This window comes from Bos taurus, chromosome 7 (assembly GCF_002263795.3).
Source record: "Bos taurus isolate L1 Dominette 01449 registration number 42190680 breed Hereford chromosome 7, ARS-UCD2.0, whole genome shotgun sequence".
Lineage (NCBI taxonomy): Eukaryota > Metazoa > Chordata > Mammalia > Artiodactyla > Bovidae > Bos > Bos taurus.
In genome coordinates, this window is record NC_037334.1 from 23,112,138 (window position 1) to 23,140,012 (window position 27,875).

A 27,875-nucleotide genomic window follows, 5' to 3' on the forward strand; every position below is an offset into this window, starting at 1 on the left:
TCAAGCTAGGCTTCAACAATACATGAATCAAGAACTTTCAGATATTCAAGCTGCGTTTAGAAAAGGCAGAGGAACCAGAAATCAAATTGCCAACATCTGCTGAGTGTCATAGAGAAAGCAAAGGCATTCCCGAAAAACACCTACTTCTGCTTCACTGACCACACTAAAGCCTTTGATTGAGTGGATCACAACAAACTGGAAAACCCTTAAAGAGATGGGAATATAAGACCACCTTACCTGTCTCCTGAGAAATCTGTATGCAGGACAAGAAGTAAGTTAGAATCAGACACAGAATAACAGACTAGTTTCAAAACGGGGAAAGGAATATGTCAAGGTCATATGTCACACCCTGCTTATTTAACTTACATGCAGGGTACATCATACAAAATGCCAGGCTGGATGAATCATACACTGAAATTAAGATTACCAGGAGAAATATCAACAACCTCAGAAATACAGATGATACCACTCTAATGGCAGAAAAGTGAAGAGGAACTAAAGAGCCTCTTGATGAGGGTGAAAGAGGAGAGTGAAAAAGTTGGCTTAAAACTCCACATTCAAAAAACAAAGACCATGATATCTGGTCCCATCATTTTAACACAAATAGAGAAAAAGTAGAAACAGTGGCAGACTTTGTTTTCTTGGGCTCCAAAACCACTGAGGAAGGTGACTGCAGCCACAAAATTAAAAGATGCTTGCTCCTTAGAAGGAAAGCTATGACAAACCTAGATAGCATATTAAAAAATCACTTTGGTGACAAAGGTCTGCATAGTCCAAGCTTTGGTTTTTCCAGTAGTCACGTACAGATGTGTGAGTTGGACCATAAAGAAGGCTGAGCATCAAAGAATTGATGCTTTTCAATTGTGCTGGAGAACACTCGAGAGTTCCTTGGACTGCAAGGAGATCAAACCAGTCAATCCTAAAGGAAATCAACCCTGAATATTCATTGGAAGGACTGATGCTAAAGCTGACGCTCCAATCCTTTGACTAACTGATGCAAAGAGCCAACTCATTGGAAAAGATCCTGATATGGGACGACTGACGGCAGGAGAAGTGGGGGACAGAGGATGAGACAGTTGGATGGCATCACTGACTCAATGGACATGAATTTGAGCAAACTCTGGGAGATAGTGAAGGACAGGGATGGCTGGCGTGCTGCAGTCCATGGTGTCACAAAGAGCTGGACATGACTTAGCAACCTGAATTAACAACAATAACATTTAAAACAATTGTGTCTTGCATGGTAAAAGCTAGTGTCCTTAAGACTTTACAAACAGTAATTTCACCCCTTAAACTCTAGAGAAACTTATAGCATGTGTTCACCAGGCAACACATTCACAAAGACCCAAAAGAGCATCATTCATAACAGCCCCGTATTGGTAACAATTCAGAATTTCTAAAGGACTATATGGATGTACATGGTGTAGTCATACAACAGAACACTCTAGAGAAGAGGGAATTAAGTTCAGCTAACGTGAGCGACTTCACTTTCACTTTTCACTTTCACGCATTAGAGAAGGAAATGGCAACCCACTCCAGTGTTCTTGCCTGGAGAATCCCAGGGACGGGGGAGCCTGGTGGGCCGTCGTCTATGGGGTCGCACAGAGTCGGACACGACTGAAGTGACTTAGCAGCAGCAGCAGCAACGGCTTCAATACAGATTAGTCTTTTAAATTTAATATTGAATTAAAGAAAACATTATATTATATTGTTATAATTATATCATTATATTAAAAAAAAATTATATCCAGTGCAACACCACTCATTTAAAGTTAAAACAGTAAACCAACTATAGTGTTCAGGGCACACACAAATAGTAAAACCATAAAACACAGTAAGGAAATGATTACCCTAAGCAGCAGGGCAGCAGCTCTCCTGGCGTTGGAGAAGAGATGTAAATGAGAATGCTGGGGGGCTTCTGGGGGTGTTGGCAATGCTCCACTTTTTGACTTGGGTTGATTCATAATACAATTGTTTTTGAATTATTTATTATATAGTACATTTATAAGTAAAAGAAAATTTTAAAGTATTTTTTGGTGTGATAATGGTGCTGTGGTTATGTGAAATAAAAGTCATTATCTCCGAGAAAAAACTATAGATATTTATAGATAAGATGAAATAATGCTTGGAATTTGACTTCAAAATATAAAAAAGGCAAAGTAGATGCACTGATCAGATAAGAATTGATGCTGCTGGAGCTGAGCGCATGAGGTTGAGTATACTACTGTCTACTTTTGAATTATTATTTTTGCTGATGTCACTTTTTAAGAAATGATAAATGGCAGCAACCTCATGGCTTGCTAAGGAATAGCTTGCTTTACTTTCATGTATATATCAAAAAACTCCAACTGAAATTAAATCAAGATCAACTTAATAAAAGCATTAAAGAAAACAATTTTCTTTCCGACATCAACAAATATAAAGGCCTTCTAGTTTCTAAGAAAAACGGCTTTCTGCTGCCATGTTCCTCCCGCCTCTCACCCGCCAGCACTCCTGCGCTTCTCCAGCTGGCATCCACATGGAATGCTAGGGACACGAACCAAGCACTTCCTGACCGTGCTGTAGGCACAGGCCAGGACAGGGGCACCTCATGCCAAGAGCCTTTCTAGTCTGTCTTCAGAGTTCATGTACACAAGTCCACCCTTTCCCCACAGGTGTGAGAGCACACAGGGAGTACCACCCACCGCATCTGAGAGCAGCTTACTGTCTCTAGGAGGAAATCCAGAAGCTGCTCCCGAGACAGGACAGGCAGTTCCAGTGAGTGAGATAATCCTGCCTCATTTCCAGGTTTAGCATATGGTTAAGACATTTGAATCAGTCCTCTGCACTGCCTTTCTACAAAGTAGGAATATTTTTCATTTGTCTACTGATAAGGGTGATTTTTAATTTTCATTTACATAACTTCATCTGTTAAATGGTTTGAGAGGACTATAGTTACATGATTTTTTAGTTAAATTAAGAGCATGCATATTTGCATTTTCAGAAATGGGAAAAATGACACTGTATCAGTCAAATTCACACTTCATTTAGGGTATTTGGGAATGTGATTCCTGAAAAAGGAAGTTCTACATGAATCATGCCATCTGGGGTCATCAACACACAGTACTGATGGAGATGCATCACACACGAGCAAACACTCTTGCCTGGCATAAATCCTGTGAAATTCCAGAATGCCCTTACCGAGAGCTTCCTCTAGCCACCTTTCATTGAACTATTGCTGGCTCTTCCTCTCGGTCTGAGGTCTAAGGTCTGCAAGCAGCCTCTGTCTACTGACCACCCCATCTCCCTCCAACTCTTCACCTATTTCCCTTGAAGAAACCTCAGACTCTCTAATACACGGAGAACAGTGCCCTTCATTTTTTTTTAAATGACAGTAACCACTTCATCACTGACATACACAACCCCTACTATTATGGATTAGAACTGCACATCAAAACAACAAAAAAAGTGGAAGTAAGAAAAGTTACTGCAGGAAATAAGCAATCTTACTTCAGACGTGCTAGGCACACGACTGCAGATGGCAGAAGAGGACCCCCCAGCTGGCAGCGCAGGAAGGACACGGTACCGCGCGGCTGCAGGACGCAGTCTCGTCAGGCAGCGCTGCTTCTCCGTCTGGGCACACAGTAACACTCAAACCACTGAGAAGGGACACGCACTTCACTTAAAGAACAAAGCCATCCAATGATTTCCCATTTCCCAAGTGTAAAAACCAGTCTTTCCATGGCCTGGAAGGCCATACATGACCTGGCCCTTCACTATCTCTGACCTCATTTCCCACTACTGCAGCCTTGGCTCACAGCCACTCCGCCCTCTTTGATATTCCTCTCATACATACAACCCTGCGCTTCCAGAACTCTTGCACTCTCAGTCCCTCAGACTGAAGCGCTCTTCCCTACCTAACTGTGTGCCTTAAATCTTAGCTTAAATATCATTTCATCAAAGAGGTCTTTCCTGTACACTCTTAATCCGTCCCCCACTTCCCCTTCTCTATCTTTTCTTCTGCTTTCTTTTTCCACAGAATATTTACCATTATCTGACATCACAGACTCCTCCACTAGAATGACAGTGAATTAAGTCATAATGTCTGTTTCGCTCCCTGTTATTTCACCAGAACCTGGCTTGCTGGAGAAATATTGGTGTTAATATGATGACTAGCATAGGTGTCCAAATAAAGTAACACATTTCAGAGATAAAAACCATTCCAAAACATCAGTACCGTGTGGGAAAACACTATATAGGGAAAGCATGTAATGTGAGTAGAAAGGGGGGAGGTTGTAAATCAATATTTATTGTTTCGGAGGATAACTCAGAAGTTTATTACCTTAACTGTGGTGATGGAATTCCAGTTAAGCTATTCCAAATCCTGAAAGATGATGCTGTGAAAGTGCTGCACTCAATACGCAAGCAAATTTGGAAAACTAAGCAGTGGCCACAGGACTGGAAAAGGTCCGTTTTCATTCCAATCCCAAAGAAAGGCAATGCCAAAGAATGCTCAAACTACTGCACAATTGCACTCAACTCACACGCTAGTAAAGTAATGCTCAAAATTCTCCAAGCCAGGCTTCAGCAATACGTGAACCGTGAACTTCTTGATGTTCAAGTTGGTTTTAGAAAAGGCAGAGGAACCAGAGATCAAACTGCCAACATCCACTGGATCATGGAAAAAGCAAGAGAGTTCCAGAAAAACACCTATTTCTGCTTTACTGACTATGCCAAAGCCTTTGACTGTGTAGATCACAATCGACTGTGGGAAATTCTGAAAGAGATGGGATACCAGACCACCTGACCTGCCTCTTGAGAAATCTGTATGCAGGTCAGGAAGCAACAGTTAGAACCAGACACGGAACAACAGACTGGTTCCAAATAGGAAAAGGAGTACATCAAGGCTGTATATTATCACCCTGTTTCTTTAACTTATATGCAGAGTACATCATGAGAAACACTGGACTGGAAGAAACACAAGCTGGAATCAAGATTGCCGGGAGAAATATCAATAACCTCAGATATGCAGATGACACCACTCTTATGGCAGAAAGTGAAGAGGAACTAAAAAGCCTCTTGATGAAGGTGAAAGAGGAGAGTGAAAAAGTTGGCTTAAAGCTCAACATTCAGAAAACGAAGATCACGGCATCCGGTCCCATCACTTCATGGGAAATAGATGGGGAAACAGTGGAAACAGTGTCAGACTTTATTTTTGTGGGCTCCAAAATCACTGCAGATGGTGATTGCAGCCATGAAATTAAAAGACATTTACTCCTTGGAAGGAAAGTTATGACCAACCAGACAGCATATTCAAAAGCAGAGACATTACTTTGCCAACAAAGGTTCATCTAGTCAAGGCTATGGTCTTTCCTGTGGTCATGTGGTTTTTCCATGTGGATGTGAGAGTTGGACTGTGAAGAAGGCTGAGTGCCAAAGCATTGATGCTTTTGAACTGTGGTGTTGGAGAAGACTCTTGAGAGTCCCTTGGACTGCAAGGAGATCCAACCAGTCCATTCTGAAGGAGATCAGCCCTGGTGTTCTTTGGAAGGAATGATGCTAAAGCTGAAACTCCAGTGCTTTGGCCACCTCATACGAAGAGTTGACTCATTGGAAAAGACTCTGATGCTGGGAGGGATTGGGGGCAAGAGGAGAAGGGGACGACAGAGGATGAGATGGCTGGATGGCATCACCGACTCGATGGACATGAGTCTGGGTAAACTCCAGGAGTTGGTGATGGACAGGGAGGCCTGGCGTGCTGAGGTTCATGGTGTTGCAAAGAGTCGGACACGACTGAGCGACTGATCTGATCTGATCTGATCTGTGGTGATGGCAGCATGTGTATACATACATTCAAACTCAGCAGACAGAATATATTAATTATGCACAGTTTTTTGGGTATACCAATTATAACTCAAAAAAAAAAAAAAAGCTGGTAAAAAAGTCCACTAGCATTTCAATGCACAATAAGAAGTAGGTAAAAAATTCACTGAAGTACTATAAACAGCTGACAGATCTTGTTTTTTAAAAAATTAAGGTGCAAAACAGCAACCATTTAAAGATTCCTACCTTAGCATATACGTAGCAGCAACAACCGCAGCATTTACACTACAGCCAATTTTAAAGGTTTAGATTACCACGGCTCAAAAAAATGGGACTCTTATTTTATTCTGTACTATACTGTGCTAAAACTAAAGAGTAGGAAGGAAAAGTATGATTCTTATGCTACTACTCAGAAAAATGCATTCTAAGTTCTTCCCAATACGGAGCTGTTCCTTTTCCACACATGGAATGCGCAAGAGCAGGGGGCGGTAAAGGAGTGGGAGAGTCGGCACACAGCACTCAATTCTGGTACAGACTTTGGGGAGCTTTAGAGATGACCAAGCAGCTTTCAAATAAGGCACTCTTGATACTGTCTACTAGAGCTGCAAGGTACGCTTCTGTAGGCTGTAAGCACGCACAAAATGATTAACGCACCCTTTAAGTGTCTCTCCCTAACGCCAACAAGCCAGCTGTTCTTCCATCACAGTAACCATGAGGCCCTGTGCAGTGCTGTGCCGTTTTTCTCAGCAAGTCAAAAAGGTGGAATATTTCAAGCAATTACCTATTATTAAACAATAACACAATACAGACATGTTATATGTGCACAGAAACACTCAAACCGCAAATGCTTTGTGTATCAGAAAATGTATTTCTAATGTCCTGTACTTGTAATTCTAAAGTCTTATGCTCCCACTCTTTAAAATTCCCAATCTATGCCATTCTAGTTTGAGTATACCTGTAAAACAGAATGTTATATTCATTATGAATGCTGGCAATAAACAAATCAACCTTAAAAAATATGGAAATAGAACTTGTGGTTTCCTGTCAGACATGTAAGGGGCTTAGAAGATGTCGTGCCAATCCACATGATCAAAAAGTTGAACTGAAAATCAACAATTCTCAGGTCCTTTAGAAAACTGAGATCACAGAACCAACCGCTGCCTCCAGAACTGGAGAGACAGGCCAGTACAGAAAACCACCATGGACTAGAGTGGAAACCCCCAGGTCATGCAGAACCAGAGCAGGACAACCTAAGACTGTAACTGAGGAGTTCCTGGGTGAGGAGTGTGGACAGCTGGAGCGTTTAGGGGGGCCTGTCTTAGGAGGGCCCCCGTGCTCCTGGGAGTTTCACCAGCAGGAACTCTAGCATGTTCTCAAAGTGAGTACCAGAGAAAACTCTCCTTCTCCTTCAGCCAAGAGGAGGGAAAGGCAGACATTTTAAAATAAGATACAACACTATACGCTGGTTCAGTGCGTTTGGTTCTGATGTTATCTGAACAGAGACAGGCCTATCTTCCCTGTCTCCTCTAAAAGGGTATTTTGTCTATCCAGAGAGTACTGTAATGGAAGATATGCCACTGAAACAGAACAAATTCAACATCTTTCTTTTCACAGTCTAACTCTTTTAGATAAGATGATTTTCCTCTTTGACTACATTTTTCATGTTGGCTAGCTACAATTAAAGAATGTGTCACAGCTATCCGGGCACTTGACTGAGAGTCTCTGAAGTTGGGGCTGGAAACGGAATGCGTGGCCTCTTTCTGGGGGAGAGAGAGGGAAGCATTCACAGAATGTGAGCGCTGGGAGGGGCCTTGGAGGGAATCTGTGGTAGGCAGCCTGTGAAGTTGGTCCCAATGATCCCCGTCTCCTGGAATTCATGCCTTTGTCTACTCCCCTCCCTCGGGTGTGAACTAGATTTAGCGAGTTAATTCTACAGGCCAGAGCACAGCAAAAAGTGGTGGCAAGTCACAGAGATTCTGACGTCCACCTTGCCTGCCCTCTTCCTCACACTAGCGGAAGCCAGTCACCACGCCGTGAGCTGTTCTGTGGCGAGACCAGTGTGGCGACTAACTGAGGGAGGCCTCCAGCCAACAAGGAACCGAGGCCCTTATTCCAGCCGAGACTCTTGTCAGGACTCAGAGAGAAACCAAACCCTGCCAATAACTGCTTCAGTAACCGAGAAAGCAGGTCCGCTCGGCACTGAACCCTGAGGTAGTTATGGCCTCAGCTGTAACTGTCACCTCAAAGATACCTTAAGTCAGAGGACTTGGCTGAACACTGCCTGGCTTCCTGACCCACAGAATCTGTGAGATAATAAACGTCTGTTTCAAACCACCATGGCTCAGGTTACCTTGCATCATCTTAGTTATGGACAAGGAAGTAGCAACCCACTCCAGTACTCTTGCCTGGGAAATCCCATGGAAGAGGAGCCTGGCAGGCTGCAGTTCACAGGGTAGCAAAGAGTCGGATGAGACTGAGCGACTAACACTAACTAAGTGAATCTGTGAGATAATAAAAGTCTGTTTTAAGCCACTATGGTTTAGGCTGACTTGCGTCATCTTAGGTAACTAATACTTCACCCAATCCAATCTCTATATTCTCAGTGACCTAAAGGCGATCAGGAGAGGTTTGATACTTTGCCTGAACTCTGACTCAGACCACATCAAAAAACCACACCTAGACCACTGCCACACACAGGCCCCAGGTAGGGTTCTCACAGCAATTTACAATTGTTGTTGCTGTTCAGTCACTTCAGTCGTGTCTGACTCTTTACAACCCCACGGACTGTAGTCCACCAAGCTCTTCTGTCCATGGGAACTCTTCCAGGCAAGAATACTAGAGGGAGTTGCCATTCCTTCTTCAGGGGATCTTCCTGGACCAAGGATCAAACCCACATCTCTGGCATGGGCAGGCAGGTTCTTTCCCACTGAGCCCCACCAGGGAAGTGCAATTTATAATGCCCTTCTGCAATCTGGCACTATGGAAATTTGCCTGCTCTTCTTAACAAAGCATCCCCTCAAAAGAAACCTATTTTGCCAGCTCCTAATTGACTGAGGTTATATCAGAAACTAACCAACTTTGGGGAAGGGAAATGTCCAACTGCAGCCTCCTCCAGCCCGTCTGTCTCAACTAAGGAGTAAAAAAAAACTGAAACAAAACTGAGAAGCACTTGTGTAGGTCACAGTCCCGGGGGCTCAGGCTCACTAAAGACCGAGACCTAACCACGGCAGTGTACCATGCTTCCCGTCCCCAACATCTCACCAGTACATCATCAGTGTTCCTGTGTGAAAATACAGGGAAATACCATCGAAAGCTCTGGACCTCTCAGACCTTACTTAAACACAAGTCCTACAGAGACAACAGGGCACAAAAGCAAGGACACCACGGAGAATGTTATCCCGGGACGCCTACAACTGCAGCAAAGATTAAGCAAAGCCTGATCCCCACACAGACAAATACAAAACTGATACTACAGGCCTGTTTCCCTCAGTTTCTTTTACTCAGCATATTATCACAAATGACTTTCAACAAAAATTACAAGGCACAGTACAAACAGTACGGTGATGGGATTCAAGCATTCTAAAATCTTTCAAAACTGCTGAAAATGCAATCACTGGCAATGTAAGTCGTAAATGATAAATTATACACAATAACAAATGCACAGGTAAACATGGTTACTGAAATAAATATTCATTTTATGCTTAAGTAAATTTGAACCTTTCTCATTAAAAGTCAGGAGAAGCAAGAATGTTCAGCCATCATCGACACTATTCAATATTATATTGGAGGTCTAACCAATGCAGAAATATTTCAATAGGGATAAAAGTTTATATATGAGAATTAAGACAAACAAAATGTCATTATATGGAGAAATTTAAGAAATATAAAGCGTTCAGCATGGTATCTGGATAAAAAATTGGTGTATAAAAATTATTAATTGCTTACAAAATAGTAAAAAAAAAAAAAAAAAATCCACTAGGAAATGTAATAGCAAAACAATTTCATTCAGAATAGCAAGGAAAATTCATTTTAAAAAATCTAGAAAAAACTGAGCAAGAAATATGCAAAACTTACATGATGAAAATTTTAACTTACTAAAAGAACATGAAAAGGTCTGTATAAATGAAGATGTATGCTATGCTTCTCAATGGAATTATTCAAAATTCAAAAGATGTCAATTCTCATCCAATTACATCTAGATTCAATGCACTTCTAAAGTAAACACCTAAATGATTTAAAAGATGCATGACATATCTCATTCAAAGAAAAAAATACAAAAGACAACACAGCAAAAAACCATGTCATAATCCGTCTTAAAAACAAGATTTATCAAAATAGTTTAAGAAGAGCTACATACTAAGTAAGGGCAGCAGGTGCAACGGCACAGGTGTAAACATGTAACCAAAAGAACGGAACAGATTTTAAGAGCAGTCTCTTTAAATACATGAAAACGTAGTATATAATAAAGGTGACATTTCATATCACTAATAAAAAGACTGGCTATTTATATTTAATAAACTGTTTTTAGATAGCTGACTTAACGTGAAAGAACAGTCAGACCCCTACCTCATCCCACACAAAGCAACCCTCCATACTTCATGGATCAAAGAACTAAATGTAACAGCATTACAAAAGGAGTAAAAGGGAAGATGGTGGAGCAGTTAACAGTAGGAATCTGTACCCCCACCACCACTGTACAGGCATTATGTTTCTGCTGTATCTATTCTGGAACTCTGGAGTCTCTTTAAGGCTTGCAACTTCCAGGGGAAAACTTGAAAGGTAAATTGCAGCTAGTTTCAGTCAGCGTCAGCTCTCAGCAGAGGAGCAGAGCAGGGCTCCCCTCCTCCCACAGCTGTGGTCTTTGCACATCACGCGCACAACCTCTGGGCAGCCAGGGTGGGCAAAAAGGAGCCTGTCCTCCAAACATCTCCACTTCTGATCACAGAGGAGCAGACCAGCAGACGGGCGGGCCGCCACTGCTGGTGCTCAACTCCCCAACTGGTGCAAGGCCCTCATCCTCTGGCTGAAGTGATTTCCAGAAGACTTAAAAAGCCAGTGCCCTTTCTTCTCCTCCCTGCCCTCACTTTTTCATATTTTCCCTTTTCCAGAGCCAGACATTAAAGACTAGGAGATTCTAAAACAACTGTATATACAAGGAAAATTAAAAAGTGGACTGTGTATATGACCAGGGAAAGGGTCAGAAAAGATCTGAGGAGACCTTAAGATTACATCTCATTCCTCCTTTCATATTATTACAAATGTTACTCCAAACAGAATACAATAGAAATTCATTTATTCAGCCAGTCAGCCAGCAAACCAGCTAGCATGTATAATCACATTCTCCAAGGTATTAGATGCGATCCTGAAGTTATCAAGGAAACATGGTCAGGGCCCCTAAAGAAGAGACGGCAATAGTTACCACACAAGAAGGTCCATCCTACCATAGAAAAATGAACTAAAAGAGCTGGTGGAAATATTGCTGAGGGGTTTTCCCCTAAGTCAAGAGAAAGTGGGGAAGATTTCACAGAGTTGACATTTGATATAGGCATCTTAAAAGATGAAGAGAAAACTGGAGGGGGAGGGTAGAATTTTGGTAGAGGTAACAAAATGTGCACAGGTTAGAAGGGACAAAAGTGAGGCAGGTAGCAAGAAATGGCCAGCGCAGACTTACTGTCCACTCAGGGCAAAAAAAATGGAACCTACGTCTACAAGGAAATAAGGATAACGGCATCTTCCCCAGAGAACTGCTGTGAGGACGATGAGATGGTAAATCCTGGCTCGCCACCTTCCACCCACTCATCTCCAAAGCCGACTTGGCTGTTCCACCGCAGGGTGTCTCCCTCTCCTCTCACGCGTCCACCGGAAGTTGGTCTACAACGTTCTCAATCACATTTGGTAGTCTACTACAGCTCTTCACATATAGCATTTACTCAAAAGCAAACTTACTTTTTTCTTTCTTTAACCAGATGTTTAGAATTTCACTGACAAGCCTTGGAACGGCCCTGCAATCACTACTGGAATCCTGGTTCTTAGCCTGAGAATCAACAGTATGCATACCAAGTACCCCACCCAATTTGTGTGTGTATCACGTCATACTTACGGGTTGAGGCTGTTCTGCGATACAGCAGTTGAAACACAACCAGAATTCACTCATGCTGATAGTCCAAGTTATAAATGAGCACCAATGAAGTTTCCAAATCTCAACTCGGGAAGCTTCACAAAGCACGCTTCTCAATGCGATCAATGTCCAATGATGCCAAAATAATAACTTTATTACTTCTCTGTACTTGTTCCTGGAAGTCAAGTGTCTTTTACAGTCAATCTAATAAAGAAAAGGTCAGATTATTTCCTTTGTTTCTGGTCTACAGAGACTTGCTTCTGAACCACCAGGAAAAGTATAAAAATTGTTGTCTTGACTCAGGGCCTCAACAGGTGGTCTAGAAAAAGAAAAAAGGAAAGAAAACAAGTTACTTTACTTATCCTTGGAAGCTTATTTCTTAAATCCCTGATAAAATTAAGAATATTTCAAAAAAAAATCAAGACTTTAATAAACTGATAAGTCACTCAACAGAAAAATATTTAAGTACTGAGTGTCAGGTATTAGTAACATAGGAACTCAAAGGAAACGGTAATCCTTGCCTTCACAGAGCATTCTGTTTTGTGACTATAAAAGCTTTTCCCAAAGCTATGACTCTAAACCAGGAAGACATAAATGACTGCTATTTTTACATTTGCATAGAAGATCTTCAGTGAAGATTAATGCATACATGTTCAATGGCACACATGTAGGCCATAACAAGGCATGAATTTGGGACCCTCATTCTACACAGTCTAAAGGACGTGCCTTCTAACATATTACAGGAAAATGATACATTAAGTTTTAAGCATATGTTCAGAGAAGATAAGGAGGAAGAAAATATACACTATCATCACAGTTAAAATTCAGAAACTGGAATGCATTTTCAAGGAAAGGTGAACTTTCCTCACCTCACCCAAACTCTGAAACAAAGAAGAAGCAGTCTTGCAACTGGCTCTGTCCAATGAAGCGAGTAAATACTATGAAGGTTTATAAGCTCAAAAGAAAAGTATGTTTCATTTATTTCCTCAGCAAGAGTATCAGAGCAAAGGGTTATATTTACAACATCAAGAACATTATTTCAGCTACTATTTACTTGACAAGCTTAATTCCACCCTGAATCAAAGATCTTGGCCATTAAAAAAATTACTGTGAAATCTTTTAACCAATTCTATGAAAACAAATATGCCTTTGTTTGACACTGAAATTCCTTTTGCTCACCACTGCTATTGTAGCACATACAAACACTGAGTTACTCTGATGTTTCAACTCTACTGGATTTGAAATCTGAGGTTTTAAATCTGCTATATGATTTATTCTATCATTATATTTTCTCATCTACATACCATGCCAGGCAACACCCTTTTTACTCATAATTTATCTTTGCCAGAAACCACTGTCAAATTAATTTTACAATGGAAGGTGTTTTATTTTCTTCACTTTTTAACTAAGTAAATGTTCCTTCTGTTTAACACTTAAAATTAATCAATGGCTTCCCTATTTAGAAATCCACATTTCCACAAATTCAAATGTCCTTCCCAGAGTAAAGCTATTCCTTATTTTAAAAATTTTAAAATACACATTTTCCCACTACATGTACTACTTTGAAAGTGATATTCACAATAATTCTTAATGTTTAGTTGAAGTATGACTGCTTAAAGTATAATAATTTGTATTTCTGGAGATAAGACAGAAAAGATACTTAAGTGTATCATCTAGAAAACAGATAGGATGAAATACATTTTCAAACCAAGGGGATGTTTGCAGCTCCACAGGTTTTTATTTGTTAAGTAAACATTTAAGTCTAAAAATGTTTCAAACACGCCTTGGAATATCATACCAGTATACTTTCCTTCTTCTTGCTTTTCTAAACAAAATTTCTTTTTAGAATTTTTTACAAATGTGTATATACTTAGAACACATTTATACATAACACCTTTAGAGAAGTACTGAATTTGTCACAAAAATTTCCACAGACACTAATAATAAATATACTCATAGTTACTTTCACTTCCTGAGCTCAGTGTTGCTTACATCACATCCACACTGAAAACCTTACTTTTAATACCTTAAGATAACAAAAGAAGTATCACTTTGCAACATCAACAACTAAACTTGGCTTTAAACACAACTCAGCAGATTCCACACATACATCAGGGGTCAAACTGGACTACAGCACCAGAGCATCTCACCAACCACAGTTTCATTAGACATACGATTTTAGAAAAGCTTACGTGAACTGTCAGGCTACTTAGTGATTTGCAGAGCTTCCTTGCATTAAAAGCTCAGTCTCTCGACTTTCAGAGACTGGCATTGGGTAAAAAAGTATGGAAGTAAGCAGTATGCTCTGGTCAAAACTCTAACCTCCTCAGCCCCTCCCCCTCCTCCTCCCTTTCCACACCTAAATCAAATGCTGCAGATATAAGCTTCATACTTGCCTGAACAGTTTCACTGCTGACAATTTAAAGAATTTATGTCCCAACATCCTACACACAAATCAATAAAACAAAACTTTTTAGGTCAACTTCCAAAGAAACAGTAAGGCCATGACTCGGAAAAAAAAAAAGAAGGCAACGAGGCATACCTCTAACCAAATAATTTCTTTTCCTTTTTTTGTGAAATACTTTAACTCAGCTGAGGTACAGAGCATGCTTAGTTTGTGTGAAACAGAATTGGATAAAATTTAGAATTTAGACTTTGAAATAAAAGAACGGTGGCAATTGTTAATACTACCTTAATTTTTCACAATGTTAGCCTGAGGAACTGACAAGCTCTGTTAGCTATAAAAATGGAATGCTACACTGCCAGTGTCACAAGTCTGAAATGAGGGTGAAATGAGGGTGTACATAAGGGTAGTGCATATATTACAAAGAGTTATACTGATATAAGATGCTCTTATTTGTTATCAAAATTAAAATAGCAAACAGTACAATGAAGTAACAAAAAATAATGTGTAATAGCTGTGAATTTTTAGCAAACAACCTAAAAGTCTACATTCCCCACCACACCAAAAAAAAAAAAAGGAATAAAAAAAATTTTTTTAAAGAACTGAGACAATCTACAGAGTGGGAAAAAATATTTGCAAACAATGCGACCCACAAGGCCTTAATTTCCAAAATATACTAACAGCTCATACAACTCAACAACAACAAAAACAGCTTAATCAAAAAATGGGCAGAAGGCTAAAGAGACATTTCTCCAAAGGAGACATACAGGTATATGAAATAAGTACATGAAAAGATGCTCAACAGTGCTATTATTAGAGAAGTGCAAACCAAAACTACAATGATGTACCACCTCACACCAGTCAGAATGGCCATCATTAAGAAGTCTACAAATAATGGAGAGGGTATGGGGAAAAGGCAACCCTCCTCCACTGTAGGAAGGATGTAAATTAGTACAGCCACTATGGAAAACAGTATGGAAATTCCTCTGAAAACTAAAAATAGAATTACCATATAATATAGCGATCCCACTCCTGCACATATACCTGAAAAAACCATAATTCAAAAAGACACGCGCACTCCCATGTGTATAGCAGCACTGTTTCCAATAGCCAAGACATGAAAACAACCAAAATTTCCATCGAGAGATGAATGGGTAAAGATGATGTGGTACATTTATACACTGGAATACTACAGACATAAAAAAGAACAAAACAACGCCATTTGCAGCAATACGGGCACAACTAGATTATCATGCTACGTGAAGTAAATCAGAAAGAGAAAGACAAATACCGTATGCTATCACTTACATGTGGAACCGAAAATACTGCACAAACGAACATACCTATGATGCAAGACTCAGACACGGAGAAGAAGCCTGTGGCTGCCAAAGGGGTGGGGGCTGGGGAGGATTGGACTGGGACTTCAGAGTTAGTAGATGCAAACGATTACATATAAAAAGGATAGACAACAAGGTCTTACTGTATAGTACAGGAAACTATACATCCTAAATAAACCACAATGGAGAATAATATAAAAAAGAATATATAACTGTATAACTGAGTCACTTAGCTATACAGTAGAAATTAACACAATATTGTAAATCAACTATACCTCCATAAAAAACTGAAAAAAATGAACTGTACTCCATTCATACAAAAGAATACTACCGTAAGTGGTAGCTGCATCCAACACACAGGTCACTTCTCACTGCCATGTTACTGAGGACAAAATAATGCACGTGCAAAGACCTCATGTATGCGAATTTCAAAAACAAGTTCAAAAAAAAAAACAAAAAAAAACTTCAACTAAACTATTTTGTGTAGAGATGCATACTGCTGCTGCTAAGTCGCTTCAGTCGTGTCCGACTCTGTGCGACCCCATAGATGGCAGCCCACCAGTCTCCCCCGTCCCTGGGATTCTCCAGGCAAGAACACTGGAGTGGGTTGCCATTTCCTTCTCTAATGCATGAAAGTGAAAAGTGGAAGTGTAGTCGCTCAGTCGTGTCGGACTCTTCTCAACCCCATGGACTGCAGCCTACCAGGCTCCCCCATCCATGGGATTCTCCAGGCAAGAACACTGGAGTGGGTTGCCACCTCCTTCTCCAATGCATGAAAGTGGAAAGTCAAAGTGAAGTCGCTCAGTCGTGTCCGACTCTTAGCGACCCGGTGGACTGCAGCCCACCAGGTTCCTCTGTCCATGGGATTTTCCAGGCAAGAGTACTGGAGTGGGGTGCCAGTGCCTTCTCCGAGAGATGCATAAGGAAGTGTAAAAGTAAAACTAGAAAATTATAATACAAGTGAGGAACGTGGTTATCTCTATGGCTGAGGGCAGGAATTAAGAACAGGAAGAGATGCACAAGGGCTCTTGGAATGCTGATAATATTCTACCTCTTGATCTAGGTGGTAGTTACTCAAGTACTTGCTTTATAATTTTGTATTAAATGTACATTTACGGTCTATGCAATTTTCTACATATTATATCTTTAAGTAACAATTTAAATATATAAGTAAAAGAAGCAAGTACTAACAATTTCAAGTTGTTGGGAGTCATGGAAATGCAAAAAAAAAAAAAATCAAATAAAAATGAACATCCTTACTAGAGACTCTGAAGGACCTGGTAAAATTTGGGATGTTTGGGTGGGGAGAGGGATAGTAAGATCTGAAATTCTACCAAATGCCAAAGAGGTTTCCAGCAGAAATGCAGAACCTACTAATCAATGACCAAGTCTGAGTTCTCAGTAAAGCCATATCATAGCTGCACCAGCACTAAATCCGTCTCAATCTAGTTAAAATCATTCTTTTGATAGTGACTTGCAGTACAAAGTTCTTCCGGCTGGGGGTGGGGGGGCAGGGGGGAACATTCTGAAAAGAGCTTTCAAACTATGTATTTATCACAGACCTTCTTTTCTGTGGCTGAAGTTCAAAATCAAGCCCCTGTTCCCTGAACTCAGTTATAAAAGGCACACTTGGGGGCACATGCAACTATGGAAGTAAGGTTAGTTTTTCTTCTTAGAATGACTGATTATAGGTTAGTCTTTCCCACTGTTTCATGTGGATGTAATCACATAGTATTAAAAAAAACAAAATCTGGCTTTTTTCATTCAGCATGTTTCTGAGATTTTCCATGATGCCTCTATTAGCTAATTCATACAGACTTCCACTGTATAGACGCAGCACAATGTAACTGTTTCTATTTGTTATTTCCAGTTTTTGGCTATTAGAAATGCTTCTGTGAATTAGTATATACAAATACTCATGTGAACAGAAATTTTCACTTCTCCTGGGTAAATATTTAGAAAGAGAACTACTGAGTCGTATTTTAAGATCAGTTTGAACTTTAAACTGTTGGCCAGTTTTCCAGTTCGGCTGTACCATCTTGCATTTGTACCAGCAATGCATGAGAGTTCCACCTGTTTCACTTCCTACCAACACTCTGTGTCCTTAGTCTTGTTAATTTCAGTCATCCCCCTGTGTATGAAGTGCTATCTTGCTGTGATAGCAAGCCACTCATGTATTTTCTTCCTTGGCTAGGTATAATCAGATCTTTTGCCCATTTTTAAAATTTATGTGTCTTTTTCAGTTGTGTTATTTCCATATTCTAGATCTAGTCTTTTGTCTGGTAAGTATATTGTGAGTATTTTTTTCCTAGTCTTTGTCTTTCCATGTTTTAAAAAACAACATGTCTCAGTTTTTTTTAATAAAGTCGAGTTTATCTATTTCATCTTTTATGATACGTGTTCTAGGAAATGTGTGCATGTTTCCCCAAACAGCTTTTCTTCAGTTATCGTTTCACCCACAATTTTCATTTTTTACTTTCAGTCTATAATCCTCTTTTAGTGGTTAGTGGTAGTACAAAGTAAAGGTCATGATTCCTTTTTTTGACATGGATATACAATTGCTCCAGATCATTTCCTGATGGATCCCTTTGCCTACTGACTTGATTTGGTACCTTTTACTGAAAATCAAGTACCTGTTAAGTTTGTGTCCATTTCTGGGCTGATTATTAATTACACTGACCTATTCCTACACCAGAACCAGACTGCCTTTCCGATACATGTATGCGAATGCTAAGTCTCTTCAGTCGTGTCCGACTCTCTGCAACCCCATGGACTATGGCTCGCCAGGCTCCTCCGTTCATGGGATTCTCCAGGCAAGAATACTGGAGTCGGTTGCCATGCCCTCCTCCAGGGAATCTTCCCAACCCAAGGATCTGACCCAAGGATAGAACCCGTGTCTTATGCCTCCTGCGTTGGCAGGCAGGTTCTTTACCTCTTGGCGCCACCTGGGAAGCCCGCTATAGTTTCATGCTATGACTTGAAGCCAGGTAGTGATAAATCTTCCAAAGTATTCTTTTACAAGATTACTTTGCATTGTCTAGATGCTTCACATTTCCACACACGTTTGAGGATCTTTGTCAATGTCTTAAAGAAAAAAAAGCCTCTGAATCTGACTGGGACTGCATCTTTTTCTGACATTTGGAAATTTACATTTTAACAATACTGAGTATCTAATCCATTAACATGGGGCTTCCCTGGTGGCTCAGCAGTAAAGTATCCGCCAGCCAATGGAGGAGGCATGGGTTCCATCCCTAAGCTGGGAGGATCTCCTGGAGGAGGAAATAGCAAAACCTACTTCAGCATTCTTGTCTGGAAAATTCCAGAGAGAAAGGAACCTGGCATCTGCAGTTCACAGGGTTGCAAAGGAATCAGACCCAACTTAGCAAGTAAACAACAACAATCCATTAACATGGTGCAGCCAACAGTCTGTAGACTGTACAGGTTTCCTCTGTATTTTTTGTTGCATCACTTTTTTTGAACTTTGTTTACAGCTTTCCTCAGAAAGCTTCTCTTTTTTCTTTTTTGGCTGCACTGTGTAATTTATGGATCTTAGTTCCCTGACCAGGGACTGAATCTGGATGAAAGTGCAGAGTCCTAACCACTGGACAGCCAGGGAACTCTCCATATGAAAGCTCAAAAGTCAGAAAGTCAAAAGTCTATTTTCATCACAGATTAGGGGGTTTATCTTACTTCTGACAAATTTTCATCATGGATTGGTTTATTTTACCTTTCCCAGGATAATAAAGCCATCATCCCACATAGTTTCATTTAGGTTTACTTTTACAAATTACCGTGGACATTAATATTTTATAGGTATAGTTAGGTAGCACTTTCAGCCTACCCAGGCTTTTCCTTTCTGACATCTTCCTTTTCCCCTTAATTAAAACCCAAGTACTTAACCCAAACATATACACATATACGGGAGGGTTTCTTATGTTGGCTCAAACCTGACAGAGTCTGCAATGTAAACAGAGTAATACATAAGAAAACTACTGTTCCCTTCTCGAACTCCCGCACTGCTCACCCTTATATGAGAACAAACACCACGCCTATCTTTTCTAGCTTTAACAATAAATCCTCCTCCTTTTCCTTTCCTGCTACTCTCCTTTCCTTTTTCCAGTTTCTCTCTCCCTTTTCTATCTCTTCATCCACTGTCCTAAAACCCTTCATTAGCGATACAGAGTTAGAAATAACAATTCTGTGACAGAGTAGGTTCTCAATTATTAGTTCATGGATTGAAAGCTATCTTTTCTCCTGAGTCTAGGTAGATATTTATACCCACATACTAATGAACATCTCATGTGGTCTCCTTGTTAACATTATCTGTAACACTGAATTCACTGTCTTTTCCCCCACATCTGTGTCTATATAACCTTTCTTAGTGGGTGGCATCATCATACAAGGTTTACCAAGCAATACATACTCAAATTCTATCCCACTACCAGCAGTTCAGGGAATTAAAAATCGTACTGTAAAATACTTTCTTATATTTAAACAAATTTTTACTCTTATTCAGGGCTGTGCAGCTGGTGCAGTTGTAAAGAATCCACCTGTCAATGTAGGAAAACATGGTTTCAACCCCTGGGCTGGGAAGATGCCCTGGAGAAGGAGATGGCTTCTCACTCCAGTATACTTGTCTGGAAAATCCCATGGACAGAGGAGCCTGGTGGGCTACAGTCCATGGGGTTGCAAAGAGTCAGACACAACTGAGCACACTGTATTGCCTTTTTCTAAAAAATTAATACAAGCACAAAGATTTTTAAAGTATTGGTAAGCAATAAAAAGCTGTTTAAAATGGCAAATACGACATATAGCGACTAACACTTTATGGGCTTCCCTGGTGGCTCAGACAGTAAAGAATCTGCTTGTGACACGAAGAGACCTGGGTCAAGCCCTGGATTGGGAGGACTCCCTGGAGAAGGGAACGGCTACTCACTCCAGTATTACTGCCTGGAGAATTCCATGGACAGAGAAGCCTTGTGGACTACAGCTATGGGGTCGCAAAAAGCAGGACACGACCGAGCGACTAGGACGTTCACAGTCACAGTCACGGCGTTAGGAAACGTCCTAATAGAATTCTTTGGGCTTCCCAGGTGGTGCTCACGGTGAAGAACCTGCCTGCTAATGCAGGAGACGCAAGAGATATGAGCTCCATTAAGGAGGAAATGGCCACTCACTCCAGTATTCTTACCTGGAAAATCCCATGGACAGAACAGACGGAAAGGGCTACAGTCCATGGGGTCACAAAGAGCTGGACACGACTAAAGCGACTTAGCACGTCCCTCTCTGTTCGTAGTCATTTTTAAGTTATCAAGGTGTTTCTTCTGGTATTTATGAATAAGACGACAACTGCTAATTCTTGTTACTGACTTTTACATAATTTAACCTGATTTTCTGTTAAAATAGATTAGAATATGTCTTTTTTAAAATCACTGCCTACCCTCAAGCTCCCTTTTACTTATCAACACTGGTAACAGTTTTTGGTTGAATCAATAATCAATGTTTGTTACTACAACTGCCACTGCTGAAACAAGTCATCTATTAGAATTAGCTATTTTTTCTTGAATAATCATTAGTTTTTCTGTGGTTAATAACTCCTAAGAATTTGTGTTTGCTTGGTTGCCATTTCCTTCAGAGGGTAAAGAATCTGCTTGCAATGCAGGAGATCCAGGTTTGATCCCTGAGTGGGGAAGATCCCCTGGAGAAGGAATGGCTACCCACTCTGGTATTCTTACCTGGAAAATTCCATGGACAGAGGGGCCTGGTCAACTATAGCTCAGGGGGGTTACAAAAGAGACACGACTGAGCAACTAACACTTTTCACTTTCTCCCAGGGAAGATTCCTGACCCAAGGATTGACCCTGCATCTCCTGCACTGGCAAGTGGATTCTTCACCACTGAGGCACCAGGGCCTGCAAAACACTTTAATTAGCTTTGTACAAGACCCGTAATTTCCAAATACCTGAACATGTGAGTAGATGCACTGAGTTAAATTTTCTTTTGATTTCGTCACATGACTAGCCTCTTGCTTCAATCTTTACCAGCTGCTCTCAAGGCATATTTCCTTTGGTTCCTTTCCTAGGTTGATGCCCTCTTTCTGAGAATCACCTCTTCCTTTTTTCATCCGCCTCAGCTTATTTTGTAAAAAAAAAAAAATCACACATTCCAGTTCACTATCTCCCCAGTGAAGGACAGCCTGGCGTGCTGCAGTCCATGGCGTGGCAAAGAATCTGCCATGACTTGGCGAATAAACACCACCACCACATTCTAGTAGCTTCTTAAGAAAGGGTACAGGGAAGAAAAATGTTTTAAATGCTTGCATTTGACATCTAACTGACTGGTTAAATACAGAATATCAAGTTAAGGATCTTTTCCTCCGGATTTTAAAGGCACTGTTTCACTATTAACTACTTTCAGGAGTAGCTGCTAAGAAGTCTGGGGACATAACTTTGTTTCTTTGCTGGTGACACACTTCTCCCTCCTCTGGGAAGTTGAAAGAGTTTCTCTTTACTTTTGGAATTCTCAAGGTGTTCAGCGATGTAACTTGGTTTGGTCCTTTTCATTCATTGTGCTGGGAACTGGATGAGTTCTTTCAAACTGAAGAAAAGTATTAGTAACCATACTACATGGTTGTTGAGAGAATTACATGAAGCACTTAAGCTTAGCATAGCTAAGTGTAAATAATATTGATGATTATCAATATTTATCCACATTTACCAGTTTTTAGATCACCATTTTTTCTTGCCTCCCAATTTTTCCTTTCAACTTCCTTCTTCTGCTTAAGATTTTTTTTTTTTAGTAGTATGTGCATGCTAAGTCACTCAAGTTGTGTCCAACTCTTGTGACTCTACTGTAGCCCACCAGGCTCCTCTGTCCATCAGGTCCTCCAGGCAAGAATACTGGAGTGGGTTACCATGCCCTTCTCCAGAGGATCTTCCCAACCCAGGGACTGAACCCCCATCTCTTTTGTCTCCTGCATTGGCAGGTGGGTTCTTTACCACTAACGCCATCTGAGAAGGACATCTTTTTAAATATGTAGCTACAAGTGGTAAGCTTCTCAGGTGTCTCTCTAAAATTGTGGATTTTCTTTTTCATTTTAATTTTGAAATAATTTACAGAACTACTATAACAGAACAGAAATATGCCATGTACCCTTCACTCAGTTAACATTGTTAACTCAAGGTCTGTATTTTGTCCTTAGTCTTGTATGACAGTTTAGCTAAGTACAGAATTCTTGGCTGACAGTGTTTTTCCTTCAGTCCTTTACACATGTCATTCTGACCACTACTGTTGTTGATGAGAAGTCAACTGTCAATCTAATTTACCGTCCTTTAAACATAAATTTACTTTTTCTCTATGAAGGCTCTTAAGATTGTCTTTGCATTTGACTCCAATTTCACTGACTCTCTAGCTTCAGATTCATTTCTATGTATGTATGATTCTTTTACCTGTTTCTACTGCTATTTAACTTTTGCTATTAATATTTTCCCCCAGCTAATGACTTTCATTTCAATAACCACAATTTTCATTTCCTTCAGTGTCTGTCTTTCATTCAGACAGTTTAGACTTACAGTGTTTTTCTGATTATTCTGTTAAAGCCCAGTGTTCCCAGGTTGAGGAACAACCCATGAAGCACCGTATGTACTTTCTAGTGCTTAGAAACCCATAAAGTGAAGTATAAAATTCAAGTTTACATTTTTTAATTTCTCAGCTTGAGATTCTCACATCACATGTATAGTCACATTCATATTACACACTGTTATCTACATGCAAGCACAGAAAGAGTAATAATGTAGTGACTTAGAATTTAGACTCAGATACTAGAGAGCCTACATCGGAATCCTGCATTCCTCCACACTCTGGATGAATGATCCTTAACCTCTGTGTATCTCAGTTCAGAATTTTATAAAATGGAGTTTTTAACTATCTGCCTTAAAGGTGTATGTGAGGATTAAATGAGTAAATTTAAACTGCTTAGAATAGTGCCTTGCACACAGCAAATTTAAAAAACAAGATAAGTTTTTATTGTTAGCATGATCAGATGATTAGATCACGCTAGTCAATTCTAAAGGAATTCAACCCTGAATATTCACTGGAACGACTGTTGCTGAAGCTGAAGCTCCAATACTATGGCCACCTGATGTCAAGAGTTGACTCACTGGAAAAGACCTGATGTTGGGAAAGATTTAAGGCAAAAGGAGAAGGGGGAGGGAGAGAATGAAATGGTTAGATAGCATCACTGACTCAACGGCTATGAATCTGAGCAAACTCCAGGAGACAGTAAAGAGCAGAGGAGCCTAGAGTGCTACGGTCCATGGGGTCACAAAGAATCCCATGGCTTAGAAACTGAGCAAAAAACAAATCATCATTATTGTCATCACAACTGCATCATTCTTCTTCCCCTTCATCCAGGGAAAGTGAAAGTGAAAGTCGCTCAGTTGTGTCTGACTCACTGCGACCCCATGGACTATACAGTCCATGAAATTTTCCAAGCCAGAATATTGGAGGGGGTAGCCGTTCCCTTCTCCAGGGGATCTTCCCAACCCAGGAATCAAACCAGTGTCTACTGCACTGCGGGTAGATTCTTTATCAGCTGAGCTACCAGGGAAGCCCAGAGAACTGAGCAGAGACAAGCTTCCTTGATGCTTATCTAGGCAAGCAGACAAAGATTTTTCTAGTCCATGTATCTTTCTGAGACAAAGTAGCATGCATACAAAACTACATGAGTATGTTTATTATAATTTTATAATTAAGAGGGCAAGTATTAAGATAAATAAATAAAGCAAAAGCAGTACTAAGGTTGTAGAGCATACAGTAAGATTAACAATAGAGGGTTTTCAGTTGATAGTTGAATAAGGAATTCTACCTTACTCCACCTATCACTTATTAATTACAAAAAAAAATACACTCATAATAAATTATATTTAGCAAGGTTTTTCACTTAGTTTAGAAGACTATGTATATCAGAAGATTAAACTTGTTGAGGGGAATTCATACAATACCTACTTACTACCTGAACTGGCTGCCTTGTCTGTTTTGCAAGAGGAGGAGGGCAGTTAATTAAAGGCTTGAAGAATGAGAAGTATGTAATCCAAGCTTCCTGGTCCAGCATGGAGTACCACCCCATCCATCCCTTGGGAATGTGAAAGCTGATTAGGCACAAAGTACAATCATTTATCTGGGTGTGGAACAAGGTAAGGTTCAGACCAGGCTTTGATATGGTGTTTCAGATTCATCCCCAGAGAGCATCAAAGCTCACTGTGATTTCCATTTGACTGCGTCCTGCCTTGAGACTACTGCCTTAGGACTTTTTGTTAACTTGGTATTTTTCCTGGGGGAGGTGGGATGATACATTTTCAGCAATCAGTGATATTTTTTGGCTGAGAAAAAAGTTTAGAAGATTTGTCATAATAACAGAACTACATCAAGCTAAAGAGTACACTTAGTTGTTTCAAATTTCTTCCCTCCAACACTGCCACAAAAATTAACTTCAAACTGTATTATCAAAGTGCCTATAATACCCTACAAGAGATGACTAAGGTTATTAGGTTATCAAGTTTCTTCTCAAGCTTAACGTCTAGCACAAACAAAAAAGCCACATAGAAGACATTTTACTTACACAGTTCACACCACTGGCAAATTAAAGATGAACAATGACAGTACCCAAGACAAACGTATGTCCTTTGCTAAAGACTGGTCAGACAACCAATTTACATACAGCTTTGGCGCTCTCAAACTTACCATAAATTATCATTTTTTCCCACAGTTGCTTAGGTCTCCACAAGCTTATCCTTAAGACTAAACAGCTTTTCCTATTCTTAGTGTGGAGGAAAGGAAACCAATGCAGAAAAAATAAGCCCTTAGTAAAGTCACCTGGGACTGAAGCAACAAGTGGGGAAAATTCTGAAAGATTTCAACAAATACACTGCCATTAACTTCACTACAAATAAAACCTACCAAAATAAGTCAAACTCATTACAAACACGAACCATTGGAACCCTCAAACAAAACTAATAATGGTAACTGGACTATTGCTTCAAGTACTAAGATAAAATTTACAGTTTAAAAGAGCCAAATGACTTTAAAAAAAGAAAAAGAAAATATCCACACATACATACAGAACTGAACCTACAGGTTAAAAAAAAAAAAATCTAGAAAACACCACAATAAAACCCCTTGGGAATTTTCCAGAGAAAATGTGAATCAATGCTTTCAATTACAAATAGGCACCTGGAATTCTGACCTGTGTTCTAAGGCACACACAGGAGAAATATGCTGCCCTTAGTTAGAATGAGTTTGTATTTCTCCAAAAGAAGAATCACTAAGCTCTTCAGGGGAAAACTTGCTGTTATTTTAGCTTTTAAATGTTTTCTTATCAAAGCCATAAGTCAAGTTATATAATTATTTAAAAAAAACAGGGTAAAATAACATTCCCAAAAGTTAAAATAGGTATTTTCGTATTTTAAATGATCTTCAAAATACCTTGAAAAATTAAGCAACTCTGCTATTCACCTTCGTAAGCCCACACACAATTTCAAGAATAAGGTGTACTTTTAACTGGGAAAAAAAAATGGAATTTACATAAACCAACACTGAGTATCCAGACTATATAGAAGAGACTCGAAAGGCCTATGAAAGCATTCACAGATTTGACTACAGTCGAGTTAGTGCTGTGACAACGTTAAAGAAAAAGTAAAAAATATATCCATGTGGGACTACAGCGGTGGTTTAAAAGCCTTTTGGTTGCTTAGAGAAAACAATGTAAGGTAAAAATACTTCTCTATCACCTTTTTATCTTCCAGGTCCAGAATGAAATTTAATATATTCTATAAAAAGTGTTAACAGTTTACATGTAAACATAAATATAGGAATGCTGTTTTAAAACAGGTTATCTTAAAGAATGTTAATCGCAAAGGTAATAGTGAAGGTAGCTCAACTTGGGGGCAACACAAAGAACACCTTGCCACAAAGAAAATGTATAATACTTGTGTTGTATTATCTATTGAAAAAAGAGTTTCCCATTGCTATATTGAACTTTAGTGCAGTGTAACCATAAGGAAATTAAAAAGCACATGTACATTTAGCTTCTTTTCTTGGTATTTCTTTCTTCAAATTAAAGCAGGTAATCAATAACTTTCTGATCTACACACGGACATCACCAGATGGTCAACACCGAAATCAGACTGATTATATTCTTTGCAGCCAAAGTTGGAGAAGCTCTAATCAGTCAGCAAAAACAAGACCGGGAGCTGACTGTGGCTCAGATAATGAGCTCCTTATTACCAAATTCAGACTTAAATTGAAGAAAGTAGGGAAAACCACTAGACCATTCAGACATGACCTAAATCAAATCCCTCATGATTATACAATGAAAGTGATAAATAGATTTAAGGGACTAGAATTGATAGATAGAGAGCCTGATGAACTATGGACTGAGGTTCGTGACACTGTACAGGAGACAGGGATCAAGACCATCCCCATGGAAAAGAAATGCAAAAAAGCAAAATGGCTGTCTGGGGAGGCCTTACAAATAGCTGAGAAAAGAAGAGAAGCGAAAAGCAAAAGAGAAAAGGAAAGATATAAGCATCTGAATGCAGAGTTCCAAAGAATAGCAAGAAGAGATAAGAAAGCCTTCCTCAGCGATCAATGCAAAGAAATAGAGGAAAACAACAGAATGGGAAAGACTAGAGATCTCTTCAAGAAGATTAGAGATACCAAGGGAATATTTCATGCAAACATGGGCTCAATAAAGGACAGAAATGCTATGGATCTAACAGAAGCAGAAGATATTAAGAAGAGGTGGCAAGAAAACACAGAAGAACTGTACAAAAAAGATCTCCACGACCAAGATAATCATGATGGTATGATCACTCACCTAGAGCCAGACATCCTGGAGTGTGAAGTAAGGTGGGCCTTAGGAAGCATCACTACGAACAAAGCTAGTGGAGGTGATGGAATTCCAGTTGAGCTATTTCAAATCCTGAAAGATGATGCTGTGCAGGTGCAGCACTCAATATGCCAGCAAATTTGGAAAACTCAGCAGTGGCCACAGGACTGGAAAAGGTCTGTTTTCATTCCAATCCCAAAGAAAGGCAATGCCAAAGAATGCTCAAACTTTACCGCACAATTGCACTCATCTCATGCGCTAGTAAAGTAATGCTCAAAATTCTCCAAGCCAGGCTTCAGCAATACGTGGACCGTCAACTTCCAGATG

At 39.9% G+C, this 27,875-nt stretch overlaps 1 protein-coding gene across 6 annotated transcripts in view; it reads right to left on the minus strand.

The window, feature by feature from the left end:
* CDC42SE2 (CDC42 small effector 2) overlaps positions 1–27,875 on the minus strand; it is a 119,510-nt gene that overhangs the window by 38,871 nt on the left and 52,764 nt on the right. For 3 of the 6 annotated variants that reach the window (NM_001102537.1, XM_059888485.1, XM_024994719.2), the window contains one exon: positions 11,903–12,239. In NM_001102537.1, coding sequence (NP_001096007.1) covers positions 11,903–11,956 — 54 coding nt within the window. In that variant the 5' untranslated portion in view covers positions 11,957–12,239. Of the gene's footprint in view, positions 1–11,902; positions 12,240–27,875 lie in introns of those variants that run through there. The other 3 variants (XM_024994718.2, XM_059888484.1, XM_059888483.1) reach the window with 1 other exon arrangement.